The sequence below is a fragment of the Chrysochloris asiatica genome, unplaced genomic scaffold (assembly GCF_000296735.1).
Source record: "Chrysochloris asiatica unplaced genomic scaffold, ChrAsi1.0 scaffold00008, whole genome shotgun sequence".
In the NCBI taxonomy this organism is placed as follows: Eukaryota; Metazoa; Chordata; class Mammalia; order Afrosoricida; family Chrysochloridae; genus Chrysochloris; species Chrysochloris asiatica.
The window spans coordinates 35392411-35411153 of NW_006408526.1; the positions used below are offsets into that span (position 1 = coordinate 35392411).

Sequence of the window (18743 nt, forward strand, 5' to 3'; positions counted from 1 at the left end):
AACGTGGCACTAAATAGACTGGGCAAAGGACACTTGCTTACAGTACCAGAAACTGAAGCAAGAAGGCAGAGCATTGTCTCCTTGTTCATCCTGAGCTGAAATTGTGCAAGTTGGATGAACTCAGATTTTTCTGTGCTCTGCACATGTTGGTGAATAACTGAACATATTCACCCACAAGTATTGACTTTTGCGTTGCAAGGAAACTTTGGCGAGTAGGTGAGTTTTAAAATGCAGAGTCTGAACAATGGAGCTCCATTCTACTTATGGGAGGATGGTGTGGGACCAGGCAATGTTTAGTTCTGTTGTCTTGTTGAGTTCCATCGAATCGATTTCTACTCAGAGCGACCCTGTATAGGGTTTCCAAGGAGCGGTTAGTAGGCCAGTGCTTTTTCTGCAGCATACCCAGGCTCACGATTGGAACTGGCTCCTAACCACACCTGACCACAACTGTACTTATGGTGCCCCCAGGTGGTGCAGATAGTTAACAAGCTCAGGTGCTAACTGAAAGGTTGTAGGTTTAAGTCCACCCTGAGATACCTCAGAAGAAAGACTGGAGATTTGCTTCTGAAAAATATACTGTTGACAAACCTATGGAGCTCCACTGAGTTGACTTGATGGTAACTGCTTAATCCCATTCTAATCTATTATGTTATTTTCTGAATCAGCTTCTTCAGAAGAACGAAAACTCCATATGGCAGAGGTTTTAGTTTTGTGCAACAATATAGCTCCAGGGAGTGAATCACTGGATTTGTAACTTTGATAGATATTATCAAATTTTCTAGAATTTGATAGATAAGTGGCAAATTTGGTAGAATGTGTCAAAATTTGCACATGCCTCAGCAATATAGAATAGTACTTCTCTCTTCACTGCCAATCTGTTAGGTAAGAAATAGTATTTAGTGCAGTTTCAATTAATATTTTTTTTATTAAGAAAGTTTGAACATAAACTTATCTGTTGAAGAGTCATTTATATTTATTTTTATGAAATATTTTTTCATGTTCATTGTCATTTTTTGTTAGTCTTTTTCTGCTTGATTTCTAAGATTAATTCTTTGTTACATTATATAAATGTATATGATAATGATATTTTGTTAAGTGCTGTCGAGTTGGCCCCGAATCATAGTGACCTCGTGTAGGTTTCCAAGGTTGTACATTTTTGTGGGAGCAGACAACCTTGTCTTTCTCCCAACGAGTGGTGGGTGAGCTCAAACTGCTTACCTTGTGGTTCCCAGTCCAGTGCTTATCCTACGGAGCCACCATGCTTCTATGATAGGTTGTTGTTAAGTGCCATCGAGTTGGTTGCTTACTCATAGCAATCCTATGTAAGGTTTCCTAGTAGCACCTGGTGGGTTTGAGCTGCCGACCTTGTGGTTCAGTCCAGTGCTGATCCTACAGCGCCATATGTGTATGTGTTTATATTTGTGTTTGGATTTTTATATACAGTTTTATTTCTCATTAGATGCTCTGGTCAAGCAAAGCTTAGAGACTTTTTGTGCTTCCTTTAGCTCTTTGTTTGAAGGGAGGTGTCTGTGGGTCAGTGTTGTGTACTTAGTATCTGAGGACAGTGCAACTGAAGCAGGTCGAATGCCTTGTAGCTGAATATCGGTTGCTCCAGTGGGATTTCTTGTTTGTGACCCTCTTCTTGTTACTTCTGTTGGTTAGCGGTTGTGTGGTCTTAGTGAAATTAACCACCATAGGCCCATCCAAATAAAACTCCTATCCGGGAAATATCATTGTAACTTTTCTTTTGCTTTATTTGAATTTTATAGGGACAAATTGTTTTTTTTATCTGTTTACACCAAAACCAAACCTATTTCTGTAGTGTTGATTCAGATTCATAGTGACCATCTAGGACAAGAGTAGAACTGTCCTATAGGGTTTCCAAGGCTGTATATCTTTAGGAAAACAGACTGCACATCTGTCTCCCATAGAACAGCTGGTGAGTTCAAACCACCAAAATTTTGGCTATCACCCAAGTGTTTAACCTTTGTGCCACCAGCCTCCTTTGATCTGTTTGTTGTTGTTGTTAAGTGCCATTGAGTTGGTTCCAACCCATAGCAACCCTGTATAGGATTTACGAGGAGCAGCTGGTGAGCTTGAACTTCCGACCTTGCATTTCAAACTGACTTTGCAGTCCAGTGCATTAACTCACAGTGCCACACCCATATATTAAATGGCACATCAGCAGGACAGTTGAAGAAAGAAACTTCACATTAGATAACTTATAGATTATACTTTCTGCCTCAGTGTAAGACATGCAGACATCTTAGGGGAAAAACTGTCCAATCTTATTTAAGATAATAGCATGCCTATTGTAAAGGAACTTTCTGCCATTTGGTTGCTTACCCCTAGAATTCTTCTTAATAAATGAGAATGCCATCTAACCACTCACAGAAAAATGGCATACATTTGTTCAATAGTATTTGGCAGCCTGGGAGCAAAGGGAGTGAGGACAGCCAGTAACTTAGATCTAAGGCTGGAGAGTGGCAAGACAAGGGAGGGTTTTCAGAAAGGAGAGGCACAGATATTGTCCTTTTATATGGCTTCTGGGAGTCCCAGAGTGTCACAGAGCAGGGGATAACATGTTCAACTGTTAACCAAAAGGTTAGTGGTTTGAATCCCATCAGAGGTACCTTGGAGGAAAAGCTTGGCTATCTATTTCTGAAAAAATCAGATGGTGGAAACTCTATGGCACACTCTACCACTGTGACACATGTGGAGTCACCATGTGTTGGAAGTTAAAGTTTGGCTTTTTAGAAAAATATGGATTATGAAAGAGAATTGGCTTGTGAAAGTCACAGTTCTTTCTATCTTTAGATGCTTGTGGCTGCTTTTGCTCAGAAGGAATAATAGAGGTGAGCTGGGTCTGAAAATATCTGTATTAAGGTTCCTTCCTCCCCACCATCTCAAAATACCAAGCAGCCTCATTTTAATTTGCATATCCTCCAGGCTACAGGAAGTACTTTAATCAGTACTTCTAATTGTGGAAAAGAAGAGAACATGCCACTACCCACACAGGCACACAACTTGAGATGATGAAGAATAGCTATCTCCCACCCTAGGACTAGGGTGCTGGTTCCTCCATTGCGTTAGTAAGACACCAGATTGCTGGGCGGAAGTCAAGTCTTCACTGTTGTCAAAAGTCTCTTGATCTCCTTTTTTTTGTGTGTGTGGGGTTGTTGGTTATTTCTCTTCTCTTCATTCTTCATTCTTGCATTCCTTCTTTCCCACTTCTTTTTTTTAGAAAATGTTTCTGACAGTACATATTAGGACTTTTTGTATCATTACCCTCATTCTTAATGCCGTTGTACATATGGAATGTTCCAAAGACTGTTGCATCAGTGAGTCCTTCTGCTGTTTCTCATGTATTTTTCACTGTTCATCCTTACTGTGTATTTTCCTGAAGATTTTTTCCATTTGCCTGAATGATTTGTTCTGGACTTTGTGTTTTTGCAAATGTTGGAAAACCTGGGGTGGATTACTTGTCATTAAAGCTGCTGGTTGGGGCCTAACTTAGAGGAACAGGAGTCTAGAGATTCTCCTCTGAGGCTGCTTGACTTGGTGACTCTTCATTTCAACGTTGGAATAGGCTTTGTTGTTATGGTCCAATGGTCCAATGCAACAATTATGGATTCAGCTAGGAACCATGTAGAATATAAAACAAATGTAAGACAAGGCTTTTAAAGGCGTCTATACTTTCTCTTAGAGCTGACACATAATGGTGAACAATATAATGCCATGTATAAGAAGTGTTACTGTATAAAATAATGGAAGTGATTCTCCAGTTCCACTCAACCAAAGCAGTTTCTGAACTTCTCTGGTGTTAAAACTCGTAGAAAAGGCAGGAAATTGAGTGTTGCTGAGAAGTTCTGCTAGTACTGGGGGAAGAAGGAACACTTTGGAGGATTGCTTCCTGGAAGGTGGTGAGGCTTGAAGTTGTCCTCAGAGGATGAGTAGGATGTATATTTAACAGATTTTTTGTCAAGCAGTTCTAAGTTACAGAAAACCTGTGCAGGAAATAGAGTTCCCACACACCCCTGTACCCCTGTACATCACATCTCCTATGAACAGTTTGCATTCCTGTGATACTTTTGTTATCATAGATGAACCAATAATCAATACGGGTTAATGTGTTGGACTGCAAAGTCAGTTTGAATTGCAAGGTTGGTGGCTTAAGCTCACCAGCCGTTCCTCGGAAACCTATACAGGTACCTATCGGTTGGAACTGACTTGATGGCACTTAACAACAACATTGACCATAGTTTATGCTAGAGTTCACTCTTTGTGTTGTACCATTTTCTGGATTTTGGCAAATGCTCATGATTGTGTGTTGGAACCGACTCCATGACAGTGGGTTTGGGCTATACCATTACAGTATCATAGAGAAGAATAGTGTTACTTCCCTAAAAATGCTCCGTGCTCTTCCGACCTCCCCACCCCCCCGCTCAGAGGCAGCCATTGATCTCGTGAGCTGAAATTTAATGGGTAGTGACATCAGATTGCACACACCCAGAAGTGACATCAGCAGAGAACGAATGATATGAAAAAGGACAAGTCCCATTGGAAAGGTTAGGTTCAAAGGCCCTTAAGGCAGTTTCCTCCAGTGCTATTCTGAGATTCTGAGAGTACAGCAAGTGGGGGAAAAATTTCCTTTATTTTTCTGAGGTTCATCCATAGCTTGAGCCAGAAGGTTTTTGAAGCCTCAAGCAAGTCATTGTTGAAGGCAAATGGATTCTTTATTCTTAAACTTAATACCTCAATCTTTACTGACGTTTGCCCATCTAAGTCTCAGCCATACTCATCTCAGTCTGAGGTATGCTCAGGAGTTCCGGTGTGGTGCTGTGGGCTAATGCGTCAGACTGCAAAGCCATTTGAACTGCAAGGTTGGTGGTTCAAGCTCACCAGCTGCTCCTTGGAAACCCTAGACAGGGTCGCTATGGGTCGGAATCGACTCGACTGCACTTCATAACAACAGCATACCCAGGATACTTTGAAACAATGACTGTAACATCCAAAAGCATTTTACAATTGTCAGTTTCTTTGGTGTGGCACTGTAGAATAAAGCGCTGGACTGCTAAATGCAAGGTCTGTGGTTTAAACCTAGCAGCCTGAACAGGGAGCTCTGTATGTATGTAGAGGGTTGTTATGTGTTGGAACTGACTCGATGGCATTTGACAACAGCATGTCAAGCAAAGAGAACTGGTGTGGCAACCTCAAGGTTGGCAGTGTAAACCCACCATCTGCTCTTGAAAAACTTGCGTTGTTGTTAAGTGCCCCCTGAGTTCGTTCTGACTCATAGTGACCCTATAAAGGGTTTTTAAGGAGCAGCTGGTAGGTTTGAACTGCCAACCATACAGGGTTGCGATGATTCAGAACTGATTCGATGGCACATAACAATATCAACGTATCAAGCCAGAAGAGCTTTGGTGGCACTCTGAGTTTAGCATTGGGCTGCTGACTTCACAGTTGGCAGTTAAAAACCACCAGCTGCTCTGTGGGTCTGTTCCCATAAATTCTAGGAAACCCTACGTGGGCTCACTATAAGTCAGTGAGTGGATTTGTTTTTTGATTTATACCAAGTGAAGGAGGCACCAAAGGCACGTGCTTGAGCCAAAGAATATCATTTGTAGGTCACACCTTCGTGGCCCTACATCTGGTTGATTGCATGGCAAAACCTTCATGTCTCAAATTGTTAAATATGCAAATGTAACAACTACTTTCAATTTTCTTCCAGGGGAATTGATCCGTATGACAAGCCAAATACCATCTACATTGAACGGCATGAACCTTCTGGTTACTCTACAGTTTTCCGAAGTACAGACTTCTTCCAGTCCCGGGAAAACCAGGAAGTGATTCTCGAGGAAGTGAAAGACTTCCAGCTTCGGGACAAGTACATGTTTGCTACCAAAGTGGTGGTAAGTTGAACAAGCTAAAGAGTACACTTTAGATTTTCCTTTTTGAGGTTTGTCATTCTGTGATAAAACAGGTGAGTCTCTACAAATAGGATTTGAATGATATGCCTTGTGGGACTTGACTGGAGGGTGAGTTGGAAATTTCTTAACACTCCTGAAGAGCCTGGAAGGTTCTGTGAGGTTTGGGAACTTGAGGTCAGCTTTTTCAATGTGTTTTGAGGCCTTAGGAATTGAGTTGTACATGATGGTCAGGCATTCTTGATAAACACATTATTTTGTTAAAATCCTAATTAAAAGAACACAGAAAGGAGAGGTGGAGCTTAGTGGTTTTTTTTCCGTCTTCTTTTTTTTAATCCCATTGCCCAATTTCCTTTAAATTTAGGCTGATCTCTTTGAGATTTTTAGGCACATGTTAATTTACAAGGATAATAGGATGTGTAGTCATTGGCTAGTAGAAGTTAATTCTCAAAGAAAAGCAGTAATTAAGCTTCCAGCTGTCAGTAAGTAGCTTAACTCTCAGCCTTTGGGAAAATCTTCCCCTGATTTGATGTGTTGGAGCCAGATGCTGAATTTGAGGGCTTGCTCATTTAGAACCAGTGTAGATTATATAGCAGGACTTGCCTCATAACCATCAAGTTCTTTCTTTATTGCCTTTGTGTAAAGGATAAAAACAGGCCTGGCTAAGAGCAGGTTGGCTGCATTCCTGGGATAGGTGGGGGTGGGGATAAGAGGGCTTTCACTACAGGCTGGCTTTCTTAATGGCAGTCATTGACTTAGGCTCTTGAGAGACTGCTCTACTTTTTTGTCACTGTTAGCCTTAGTTTTCATTTATTTATATGATTGGTAGCAGGCCAGGCAGAAGGAGGTCAGCCCTTTTGTTAGAATTTAAGGGTAGAGAGCTGACCTGCCTGCTCCTCCTCACCAGAGAAAGCAAGGAGTAAGGTTTAAATGAAAAGAGGTGATGTGGTTGGCTAAAAGCAAGAGAGCTTCTCCATGACTTACTTTGAAGCTGTTTTATGAAACCGCTAACCAATGGCGATCTCTCAGACTGTTGATATTGACCCATAGACACTGGATTGCTTCTTTCTTTCCCATCCCCCAGCCCTACCCCTCCACACATACCCACAGAGCATCCCAAGAACACAAGCATCCTTGAATTACCTTGGACAGGGAATGCCCATGTGATGTCATGTTGGGAAATGATGAACTTGTCTCAAGTTCTCCACAAGTTTTGTGGTCTATTCTGTTGTAGTTCTCAGGCCTTAATTTGTTTGTCTGATTTTACTTTCTGGATTCTAAGGCACAGAGACTGATCCTCCTAATGTGTTCTACTTTTTGTCTGATTCAAGACTGAGAAAGAGAACTGTTGTACTTATCTTATACCCAACAATACAGTTAAACTGTTTCCACTAACAGCCATGGTTGCTCTCCAGACATAGCTGACTTCCAGTGTGTCTGTGGTGAGTTTTTTTTGTTCTTAATATGATTTAATTTTGTTGTTGAGCACATACACAGCAAAACAAACACCAATTGAGTAGTTTCTGCAAGTACCGTTGAGTGACTTTGATGACATTCTTTAAGTTGTATGACCATTCTGACCCTCTTCTGAGCTGTTTCTCTCCCATGAGCACACATCCACTAACCCCTAAGCCTCCTGTCTAATCTCTCAAGTTGCTGTTGTCAGTTTGATCCCACATACACTTCTTAAAGAGCATATGGCTCAAGGAAGTTAAGCTAAACTGTTGTTTGGTTGTAAGAAGACTTAAGGGGATATTTTTGGTGTAATGTTTAAAGATTATGTGATGAGTTTTCCAATATTCTTGACCAGTGGCAGGATATCTGTTTTCATAATTGATACTGAACTCAGTATCTTGCACAATACTTGGCATAACCCAGATGTACAATAGAGTTGGATGAATACCATCTCTGCCTTAGAATTTAAAAAAGCATAGGCTGATTATTTTTCAGTGGGTGTATTAAATTATTGGCCTGCAAATGCCCAGAATAACTTAAGAGGACTTGTTACAAATGTAGACTGTACCACCAAAATGTCTTTTTTTTTCCCAATGAGCACTAATGGCATGCCCAATAGTTAACCAAGTTTGAGAAACTCAGTGTTATATGTAGGAAAAATTGTTAAAAATATGAGTTGATAAGAGAAGAAACACAACTGGCAGGAAGTGTTATGATGGGTAATTTCCTCCTTTTAATTGCATTAGAATGTTAAACCACAGGATAAGCAACAACAAAAATCTGGTCTTGGTTGGTGTCTTAGGCTGGTCTCTCTAGAGAAATAAAACCAGTGCAACTTTTATATAATATTTAAATAATATATTATTGCTGCTCGTAATGTGTGTGTGTATATATATATATAGTTGTTAATTGCCATTGAGTCAGTTTCGACCCATAGCAACCCTGTAAAGGGTTTCCAAGGAGCAACTGGTGAGCTTGAACTGCCTACCTTGCAGTTCAAACGGCTTTGCAGTCTGGCACGTTAACCCACAGCGCCACACCAGGACTCCATATATATACATATACATACATACATAGGAGTCCTGCTTGGTATGATTCTGTGGGTTAATGTACTAGATCACCAAGTAGTTTGAGATATATAATCAATGTGTATATGTGTTAGTATATATGTGTATATGTGTGCCTATGTGTGTGTGTATACATGTGTGTATGGGTGTATATATCATATATATCTGTTGTTGTTGTTAAGTGCCTTCGAGTCGGAGCCGACCCATAGCGACCCTGTACAGGGTTTCCGAGGATGTAAATCCTTACGGGAGTAGAAAGCCTCATCTTTCTCCCGCGGAGCGGCTGGAAGTTTCGAACCACTGACCTTATACATCTATATATAATATATATTGTTGCTGCTCATAATGTATGTATGTGTATATATGTATATATGTATATATATGTTGTTAAGTGCTGTTGAGTCAGTTCTAACCATGTATAGAGTTTCTGAGTAGTGACTGGTGAGTTTGACCTGTCGACCTTGTGGTTCAAACTGACCTTGTGGTCTAGTGCATTATCCTACAGCACTACACCATATATACATATATATAAAGAGAAGTTTATATCAAGGAAAGACACACAGTTGTAGAAATTGGAGAGTCTCAAGTCCAGGCAGGCTAACCAAGACCAGTGGGCAGGCCCAGAAGGTAGGAATCACAAGTTCAGACACAGAGCAGGCTCTTGGTGCTGGAGCTGGGGCGGCAGCAGGGTGACTGTTGACCAAGGCCTGGCTGCATGGAGTTCATGAGCCAGGGTGACAAGAACAAGTGTGCAGGGCCTTCCACTGGGCATTTGGTTTTGCAGGCATACTTGGCAGGCAGACCTAGCAGGCAAACACACAATAGAGCAGGCTACTGGCTCAGGTTCAAAGAACCAGAGATTGAAGGATGACCCAGATTTGAAATCCAGATCCAGTGGGAAAGAGAGTGAGCCTTACACAGCCAAGCAGAGTTAGAGGCAATGACCCAGTGCTAGAACCCACGGAGCTGCGCATCTGGAGGGAGAGGTGTGACTGATTTTTCATCTTTATCTTTTCGCTTTCGACGTATCTTTCCACTTCACTCCAATTACTCCCTCACTGCCCAGCCCAGACACCTTCAGGCAGGCAGGAGCACACCCCTAAAAGGGTCCAGCATTGCACCTACAGTTTTCCCATGTCACAGAGAGAATCCTGCAGGCTGCTTCTTATGACATCTGACTCTGGAACCCAGCCCCAAAGCTGACCTGGGTGGGACCCTTTATCCCTGCCTGCACAGCAAAATCTACTGGACAGTCCACTATGATTTTATTTTTATTTTTAATTGGTGGTTTCTGTCTCTGCTTTTATATTGTTTCTGTCTTTGGTCCTTTTGGTCTCACTCTTTTCCTGGGGATGGGAGCTTTCTCCACCTACCTTACCCAAGAAGAGACAGCAACTGTTCTCATAAAGCCAAGCTACAAGCATACCTTGTAATATCCCACCATCTGGGTAGGAGTCAATACCAGCTGCTAGGCATTACACATGTAAAGGGAAGCCAATCTCCAGATCACATCCACCAGGAGACACTCAGCAAGCTTAACAACACTGCAATATACATTCATTTAAACATTAAAAACCCACATAACTACTGAAAACACAATTAAAGGTCTCAACAGATGCCCCAAAACAGAAAAAGTAACTAAGACAAATGAGCTGGAAGCAGACACAGACTTTCCAGTAGAAGAGCAAGTTCTGGATCTGCCTGAGAAGGAATTCAGAAGAATGATATGGAAACAAATTCAAATGCTCCATAAAGGGGTGGAGGAAAATAAGGAAGAAGTCAGGAAAGTGTTACAGGATCAATCAAACAAGATAGATACAGCATTGGAAACAATTCAAAACCTGCAAAAAGAGGTCCAGATGATTAATAATAAAATATCAGAAATGGAAAATACACTGAAAGGGAAAAGGAATAGAATTGAAGAGATGGAAGCCAGAACCAGCAAGCTGAAAGACAAATCTCTCAATACTGCTAAGATAGAAGAGAAAGCAGAAAAAAGGATAAAAAAATTTGAAGAGAGTCTAAGATTCATGCTGGATAACATGAAGAGGAATAACTGATGAATTATTGGCATTCCAGAACAGGAAGAATTACAGAAGTCCACAGAAGAGATAGTTGAAGAGCTGCTGGAAGAAAATTTCCCTGACATCTTGAAGGATGAGAAGATAAACATTCAAGAAGCTGAGTGAACCCCAGGAAGGATAGACCCCAAAAGAAAATCACCGAGACATATCACAATCAAGCTCTCCAAAATCAAAAGACAAGGAGAGAATCCTAAAAGCAGCCAGGGAAAAGAGAAGTGTTACTTACAAAGGCAAGCAAATCAGATTAAGCTCTGACTTCTCAGCAGAAATCATGCAGGCAAGAAGGCAATGGGGAGACATATATAAAACTCGAAAAGAAAAAAACCTACCAACCAAAATCATCTATCCAGCAAAACTGTCCATCAAATACGAAGGTGCAATAAAAACATTCCAGGATAAACAGAAGCTAAGAGATTTTGTCAAAGCCAATCCAGCACTTCAGAATATCCTAAAGGGAGATCTTTAGACTGAAAACCAACAAGAACAGACAACAACCAGAGATTGACAGGCATGGCAATACCACCTGGAACTCAGCTGACAGTAGAGTTCAGAACAGAACAAAATTACAGCAATGTATTTAGAGAACCTGGGAGACAAACCAAAGAACAAAATATTAACAATGTCAAAGAAGGGGAAAATATAGGAACAAAGATCCAGGTGGTGAGGAGGTCGAGTAGATTGATTGTATTAAATGCAGGGAAAACTTAATAGACTATAGGGTAACCCCAAAGAAAATTAATACTTCACAACTCACCATGAAAATGAACATCCAAGCAAAACAAGGAAACATTAAAACTAAAAAGAAACTGACAAGAATTAGCACAAAAAACATGAACTCAGCATAAGAAGGCATGCAGAACAAAGGAATGAACAGCACCACAAAAATTAACATAATGACAGCAATTAATCCATACCTATCAATAATTACACTGAATGTCAGTGGATTAAATGCATCAGTGAAGAGACAGAGAGTGGCTGAATGGATAAGATGTTGCCTGTAAGAGACACATCTTACACACTAAGACAAAAACAGACTAAAAGTTAAAGGATGGAAAAAATATACCAAGGTAACAGCAATAAAAAACAAGTAGGAGTGGCAATACTAATCTCTGATACAATATATTTTAAGACAAAAAAACCCCACCAAAAACAAAAAAACACAATAAAAACTTTAAGCATATGAGATAAAGAAGGACACTATCTCATGAGTTAAAGGGTCAATCGAACAAGATGACAGAATCATAATTAACATCTATGCTCCCAATGAAAGAGCACCAAGATAACATAAAGCAAACCCTACTACAACTGAAGAAAGAAATAGACAAATCTACAATTATAGTGGGAGATTTTAATATGCCACTTTCGAAAAAGAATAGAACAACCAGAAAGAAACTCAACAAAGCTACAGAGGAACTAAACAGCACAATCAACCAACTTGACCTCATAGACGTGTACAGAACATTCAACCCAACAACAGCACAATGCACATTCTTTTCCAGTGCACATGAAACATTCTATAGAATTGACCATGTGTTAAGTCACAAAGAGAGTGAGCCTTTCCTGAATGTCCATTATATTGGGAACAGATTACACCTGCAAGGAAACATCCTTCCAGTTGATTCGCTGCTCTTAGCCAATCATCATAGAGTTAACTATAAACTGCCAAACAACTGGGAATCCTGGCTCAATCAAGCTGACACAGTATCAGAACGATCACAGTTGGTTAGCCATCCTGGTACAGTTCTGAGGCATCCAAGTGTAGCTTTTTATCTAGGGTCTACCCAGCTCTATGAGTTCTGGTACCATAGCGTTATGAGTCGGACTGCTAACCTCAAGGTCAGCTGTTCGAAACTACCAGCCGTTCCACAGGACAAATATGAGGCTTTCTGGTTTCATAAAGATTTACAGCCTTGGAAACCCTATCCCTCCCTATACAGGGTCGATAGGAGTCAGAACCGACTCCACAGCACACCACCATCACCTAGCTCTGAGTATGCCTGGAGTTTGGGGAATCCCAAATGAGATTAGAAAAATCAAGGAACTAAATTGTATGGGGGAGTTTTTTGTTTTGACCATTTTGTTGTAATTTGGGTAAAAGCTTACCCAGCACCTTAGTTTAAATCATTTATATCCATTTTGTTTTGTGATATCAGTTACAGTCTCCTCAATGTAACAACACTCTTCCTACTTCTCCTTGAATTTGCCATTTCCTCTCCTGCCGCTTCATATCTTCTAAATTTTGCTGTTGGGCAAATGCTTTCCAGGTCTAGCACTATTCCTGTAGGGTGTCATTGCAGACTCTAGTTTCCTTTCTATTGCTTGGATGAAAGGTGACCCCTGGGGTGGCATAGTGGGGTAGATGCTGTGTTTCAGATTGGAAGGATGTCTATGACATTCCACTAGTCTCTATCAGATCAGTAAGCCTGGGCTTTTAAAATTATTTTGAATCTTGTAAGTTTTTCCCTCACTCTGCCCAAGATCTTGTATTTTGATCCCTATCAGAGTGGCTACTCCTTGGAAAACCTATACAGGGTCGCTATGAGTTGGAACTGACTCAACAGCACTTAGCAACAATAACAAATAGTGCAGTGGAGGGTCAGCAAAAAAAGAAAGACCCTCAACAAGATGGATTGGCACAGTGGCAGCAGCAGTGAGCACAAACGTAGCAACAGTTGTGAATATGTTTCATTCTGTTGTGCATAGGGTGGCTATAAATTAGAATTGACTCAACGGCACTTAACAACAACAACAATTATTCATAGTACCCTGTTATCCTTTTTCTTCCACTTTGTTCTGTTGTAGTGTTACCCATTTTATTTCTTACTCATTTGTTGCTTTTCTTTGTTAAATAATGCCATTTCCCCTCCTAATTTTGTTGAACTTTTCAAAGAATCAAATTCTAGTCTTGTTCTTTTTGTTCCCCTTTCTGTTTCATGTTTTCCTGCTCTAATATTAATTCCTTTTATCTGGGGACTGTAGGCATTTTTTTGCTGTTCTTTTCCTAATGGTTGGAGTTCTTGGGTTAAGGTAATGATTTTAGTTCTTTTTAAATGTGTATGTTTATTGCTATGAATTGACCTCAAAGCACTGCTTTTGGTGTGTCCCAAAGGTGTGTGGCACACAGTCCATGTGTGTGCATGGCATGTGGCCCATGTGTGCATGTGCTCCCATCAGTAGAGGCTGCAAGTATGCAGTGTGTGGTCAGCGAGACTGCCCTAGTCACTACTAGGGTGCAGGCCTTGAGGTGATCCTTCTGCAGGTATGTGATGCAGGCTGCTAGGGGTGGAGTGCAGCAGGTTGTTGCTGGGGGTATAGGTGGTCTGAGCAATCCTGCAGGGTGAGTGGTGGCCAGGTGGCTTCACTTGCCACTGAGTTCATGAGGGTAGAGTTGGGCAGCCCACCTCTGGTCACTGGGAAGATGCGGGGGGCTGGTGGGAGAGTGCACTTCTCTAGTTCTCCTTCCTTGGTGTGGGTCCGAGGCACTTCTGGATGAGTTCCTGCCATGCTCAAACCCGAGTGGGGGTTGGGGGAGATCCAGCATCTCCAGCCACCACTTCACAGTCCTTCCTCTCCATGTAGACCCTCATTCCAGATTACTAGGGTCCACTAGTAGCATAGTGGTTATGAATCGGGCTGCTAACTTCAGGGTCAGCAGTTCAAAACTACCAGCTGTTCTGTAGGAGAAAGATGAGGCTTTCTGCTCCCGTAAAGATTTACAGCCTCGGAAACCTTGTACAGCGTCACTATGAGTCGGAACTGACTCCACAGCACATTAACAACAACTACTGATTAGTGGTTTCATCCTCTTTGATGGGTTCCTTCCTTGCCCCATGCTCTGGTTCAGATGGCAGGGCTGAACAAATGGTGCTTCATGCAGGTCTGCAGGCTCTTAGCATGTGTGTTTGGGAGGAAGAGAGGAGCCCACCTATCCATGGACCCCAGCACAGGTGGCTGGATGGAGAAATGAGTGCCACTGAGTCGCAGGATCCAGTGTAGTTGGGTGTGCAGAAGAGAGGATGACGTTGTTCTATGAGTTCCTAGATCAAATGACCTCCTGAAGAGGCTGGTGCCATGGGTCCCCAGGACAGGCGCTGATCTATGGACCCCCAGCTCTGGGGCAGGACACCTGCTGGATTGTGTGCAGGGTGGAGTGGGGGATGAAGGAAGGTGGTGGGAGGGTACCACAGGTCCATGGGTGTCTGATTTAACGTGGTTGTGGGGCACAGTGCAGAGTGGGGAGCATGCCTGCTTGTCGGCATCAGTTTATGGGGTTTCCACAGAGGAACAGCTGTGCTGTTTATTCATCTGGCAGGGTGCTGGTGATCAGTAGTTCTCCATGTCCATACATTCTATACAATCTTTCCTTCCACTTTGCCAGTTCAGTTCTGCAATCCTGCCTATGATGCTCTGGGCTCTAAAGCTGTCATCTAGCTCCAATTCACTTGATTCTTTGGGTCTTTGTTGTAATAGAAACATTATGAGAGGTGTTTGACTACTTACCATTCATACCACCTCCCAAGAAGTAAATTTTTAAACCACAGAGAATTGGTTTTGGGAGATTAAGTCTTTAGCTTCCTTCCAGCACCATGAGTGATTACAATTCTTTGAAAGTTACATATTTAAGAGCATAGTGGAGAACCACTTGAGTTCAGGACTGGAGTTGATGACAAGGGCTTTCAGAACTTCTTGTTGTCTTGTTGGGCAGGCTCTGATTTCATATGTGCTTTGCATCTGATGCCCTTTGATTGTTTTCATTTTATTCCTTGTTCTTTAACATGAAGTGTACTTATCTGCCTTAGTGCTGTAAGTACCATCAAGTCGATTATGACTTGTAATGACTCTGTATTAGAGTTTTTGAGGAGTGACTGGTGGGTTTGAACCACCAACCTTTTGGTTAGCAGTTCAGTGCGTATCCTACAGTGCCAAACTCAAAACCCATAGATAGAGTCAATTCTGACTTATAGTAACTCTATATAGGGTTCCTGAAGCTATAAAGCTTTACAGTAGCAGGTAGACTTATCTTTTTCCTTGTGGAGTGGCTGGTTGGATTGAACTTTGAAAGCAGCCCAATGCTTAACCTGCAGCTATGTATGTTGTTGTTAAGTGCCTTCAAGTAGGTTCTGACTCATAGTGTTTCCAAGGAGTGGCTGGTGAGTTTGAATCACTGACCTTGTGGTTCAAACCCACCTTGCTCTCTCCCACAGTGCTGTATCCCACAGTGCTGCATCAAGGACAGCCATCTATAGACCATCTTAAATTGTGCCCTGTTCATGCTTTAAAATATTATGGCCAGTTCAAATATGTTGGATGCTACTGTTCTCCCAAGTGAGAGCCCATTTTATTTTCACTATTCTAACTAGATTTTTCATTTTTAAGTTTTTTATTGTGATTTGGATGAAAGTTTACAGAGTAAACTGGTTTTCCATTCCACTATTCATACACATTTTGATAATTCCACGATTGAAAACTGGCTTCTGACTTACATTATGCTAATTCAAAGTCTTGTTGATTGGAGATAGCAAAAAAAAATGTAACTACCTCAGCATTCTGAACTTTCTGATGAGATTTAACACACAGGAGTGTGAATTCTTGATTAGGATAACAGACCCAAACTGAACCACTGACAATTTATTTTTATTATAATGTTTCTTGAGTAGATGTAAAAATAAAGCTAATGCTTATAACCTAAGGCATAAAACTCATATACACAATAAAACTAAAATAAATCTACATATTAAAATAAATCTATAAAGCTAATAAAATTTAAATTAGTATTAATATTTTATGATAGCTGTATTGAGATGTAATTTGCATACCATAAAATTTAATCTTTTCAAATTCTCAGTTCAGTGGTTTTGAGTATATTCAAAGAATGAACAATCATCAGCATAGCTTAATTCCAGAAACTTTTCATTGGCCTCCCAAAACCTTATACTCATTAATAATCACTCCCCTATCCCTCCCTGAGTCCTTGACAATTACTAATCTACATTTCATCTCTATGAATTGCCTATTTTAGGCATTTTTTAATAAATGGATTTCTTTCACATAGCCTAATGTTTTAAGATTCATCCATGTTGTAGCACATATCATTACCTCATTTATTGGAATGGGTAAGTAATATTCCATTGTATGGTTATACCTAATTTTTAAAATCCATTAATCATCTGGGTTGTTTCTACCTTTTGACTGTTAGGAATAATGCTGCTCTGAACATTCGCTAACTGGTTTCTATGTGGGCATTTTGATTTCCCTCTGATTCTCTTTGGTTTATTTCTGGAGCGGAATTGCTGGCTTACATGGTTATTCTATGTTTCACCTTTTGACGAGCTGCCAAACTGTTTCTACAGTGTCTGCACCATTTTGCATTCTAACATGCACTGTACTAGGGATTTGTTTGTTTATTTTCATGGCACTTGTTTTTGATTATAGTCGTTTTAATACACTTTTTTATGGGTGTGAAGTGGTATATAATTATTGCTTTCGTTTGCATTTCCCTATTGATTACATGATGTTGAGCATCTTTTCATTTGCTTACTTGCTATTTGTATATGACACAATAGGATAAACACTGGACTGCAAGGTCAGTTTGAATCACAAGGTTGGTGGTTCATACTCATCAGCTGTTCCTCAGAAACCCTATACAGGGTCGCTGTGAGTCAGAACCAACTTGAGACACTTAACAACAACATTTTCTTTGGGGAAATGTGTATTTTAAGCCCTCTGCCCTCTTTTAAAATTTGAGTTGTTTGTTTATTGTTGAATCGTTAAAGAGTTCTTTATATATTCTGGATATTAAACCCTTATCAGATTTATGGTTACCAAATATTTTCTCTTATTTTGTAGGCTGTCACTTGATAATTTACTTTGATATACAAAAGATTAAATTTCGATGAAGTCCAATTTGTCATAAATGTAGCATCCTTATATTTTCTTCTACTAATTTGATGGTTTTAGCTAATATTTTGGCCATTGTTCCACTTTGAGTTAATTTTTGTATAGGTTGTGAATTTTCCCAGCACTATTTATTTAGTAAGGAGCTCTGGTAGCGTAGTGGTTACGAATCGGGCTGCGAACCTTAAGGTCAGCGGTTCGAAACTACCAGCAGCTCCGCGGGAGAAAGATGAGGCTTTCTACTCCCGTAAAGATTTACACCCTCGGAAACCCTATACAGGGTCGCTATGGGTCGGAACCGACTCGATGGCACTTAACAACAACAACAATTTATTTATTTAAGGAGCTCTGGTAGCGTAGTGGTTACGAATTGGCCTGTGAACCGCAAGGTCAGCAGTTCGAAACTACCAGCCGCTCCGCGGGAGAAAGAGGAGGCTTTCTGCTCCCGTAAAGATTTACAGCATCGGAAACCCTGTTCAGGGTCGCTATGGGTCGGAACTGACTTGAAGGCACTTAACAACAACAACATTTATTTATTTAAAGTTTTTTATTGTGAATAGAGTGATAGTTTACATAGGAGGACATCAATTTATACTCATCATTTCATTGCAATGAATACAGTACCCTCCATGCATCATCATTCAACAATATTTGATTCTATTCCCTCTGCTTTTTTTGCGGGGGAGGTGCGGGGAGAATGTACACAAAAACACTTAAGAATATATAATAAACAACCAAAGGGCACATTCTGCAAGCCTGCTTCCTGGTCATCAGCACACAGTCTTTCCCTTTCCATGAGTCTAGCGTCCTCAGCTGCTCTCTCTCTCCATGTCTTCATCTCGGCTTCTGGCCAGCACTATTTATCGAAAGGTTTAAATTTCCCCAATTAAATTATCATGGTCCTCTTATTGAAAATTGTTGTTAGGTGCTGTCAAGTCAGTACTGACTTACAGTGACCCGATACACAGCAGAATGAAACACTGCCTGGTCACTGTGCCATGGTTAACAACTGTTGCTATGTTTGAGCCCATAGCTGTTGCCATGGTGCTGATCGATCTTATTGGGAGTCATTGACCCTCCACTTTACCAAGTATGATTTCTCTCTTTCATGACTAGTTCCTCCTGATAACATGTCCAAACTTGGAGAGATGAAGCCTTGCCATCTGGCTTCTAAGGAGCATTTTGGTTGTACTTCTTCCAACATTGATTTGTTTGTTTTTCTTGTAGTCCGTGGTATTTTATTTTCAATATTCTCCTCCAATACCATAATTCAAATACATCAATTCTTCTGTGGTCTTCCTTATTCACTGTCC

At 40.8% G+C, this 18743-nt stretch overlaps 1 protein-coding gene across 1 annotated transcript in view; it reads left to right on the top strand.

Annotated features, from left to right (window-relative positions):
- The window catches only part of SORL1 (sortilin-related receptor, L(DLR class) A repeats containing), a 236220-nt gene that overhangs the window by 57775 nt on the left and 159702 nt on the right, over nucleotides 1-18743 (top strand). Inside the window, exon 6 of the mRNA XM_006833925.1 lies at nucleotides 5735-5915. Within this exon, the coding sequence (XP_006833988.1) occupies nucleotides 5735-5915 (181 nt within the window). The remainder of the gene's footprint in view (nucleotides 1-5734; nucleotides 5916-18743) is intronic.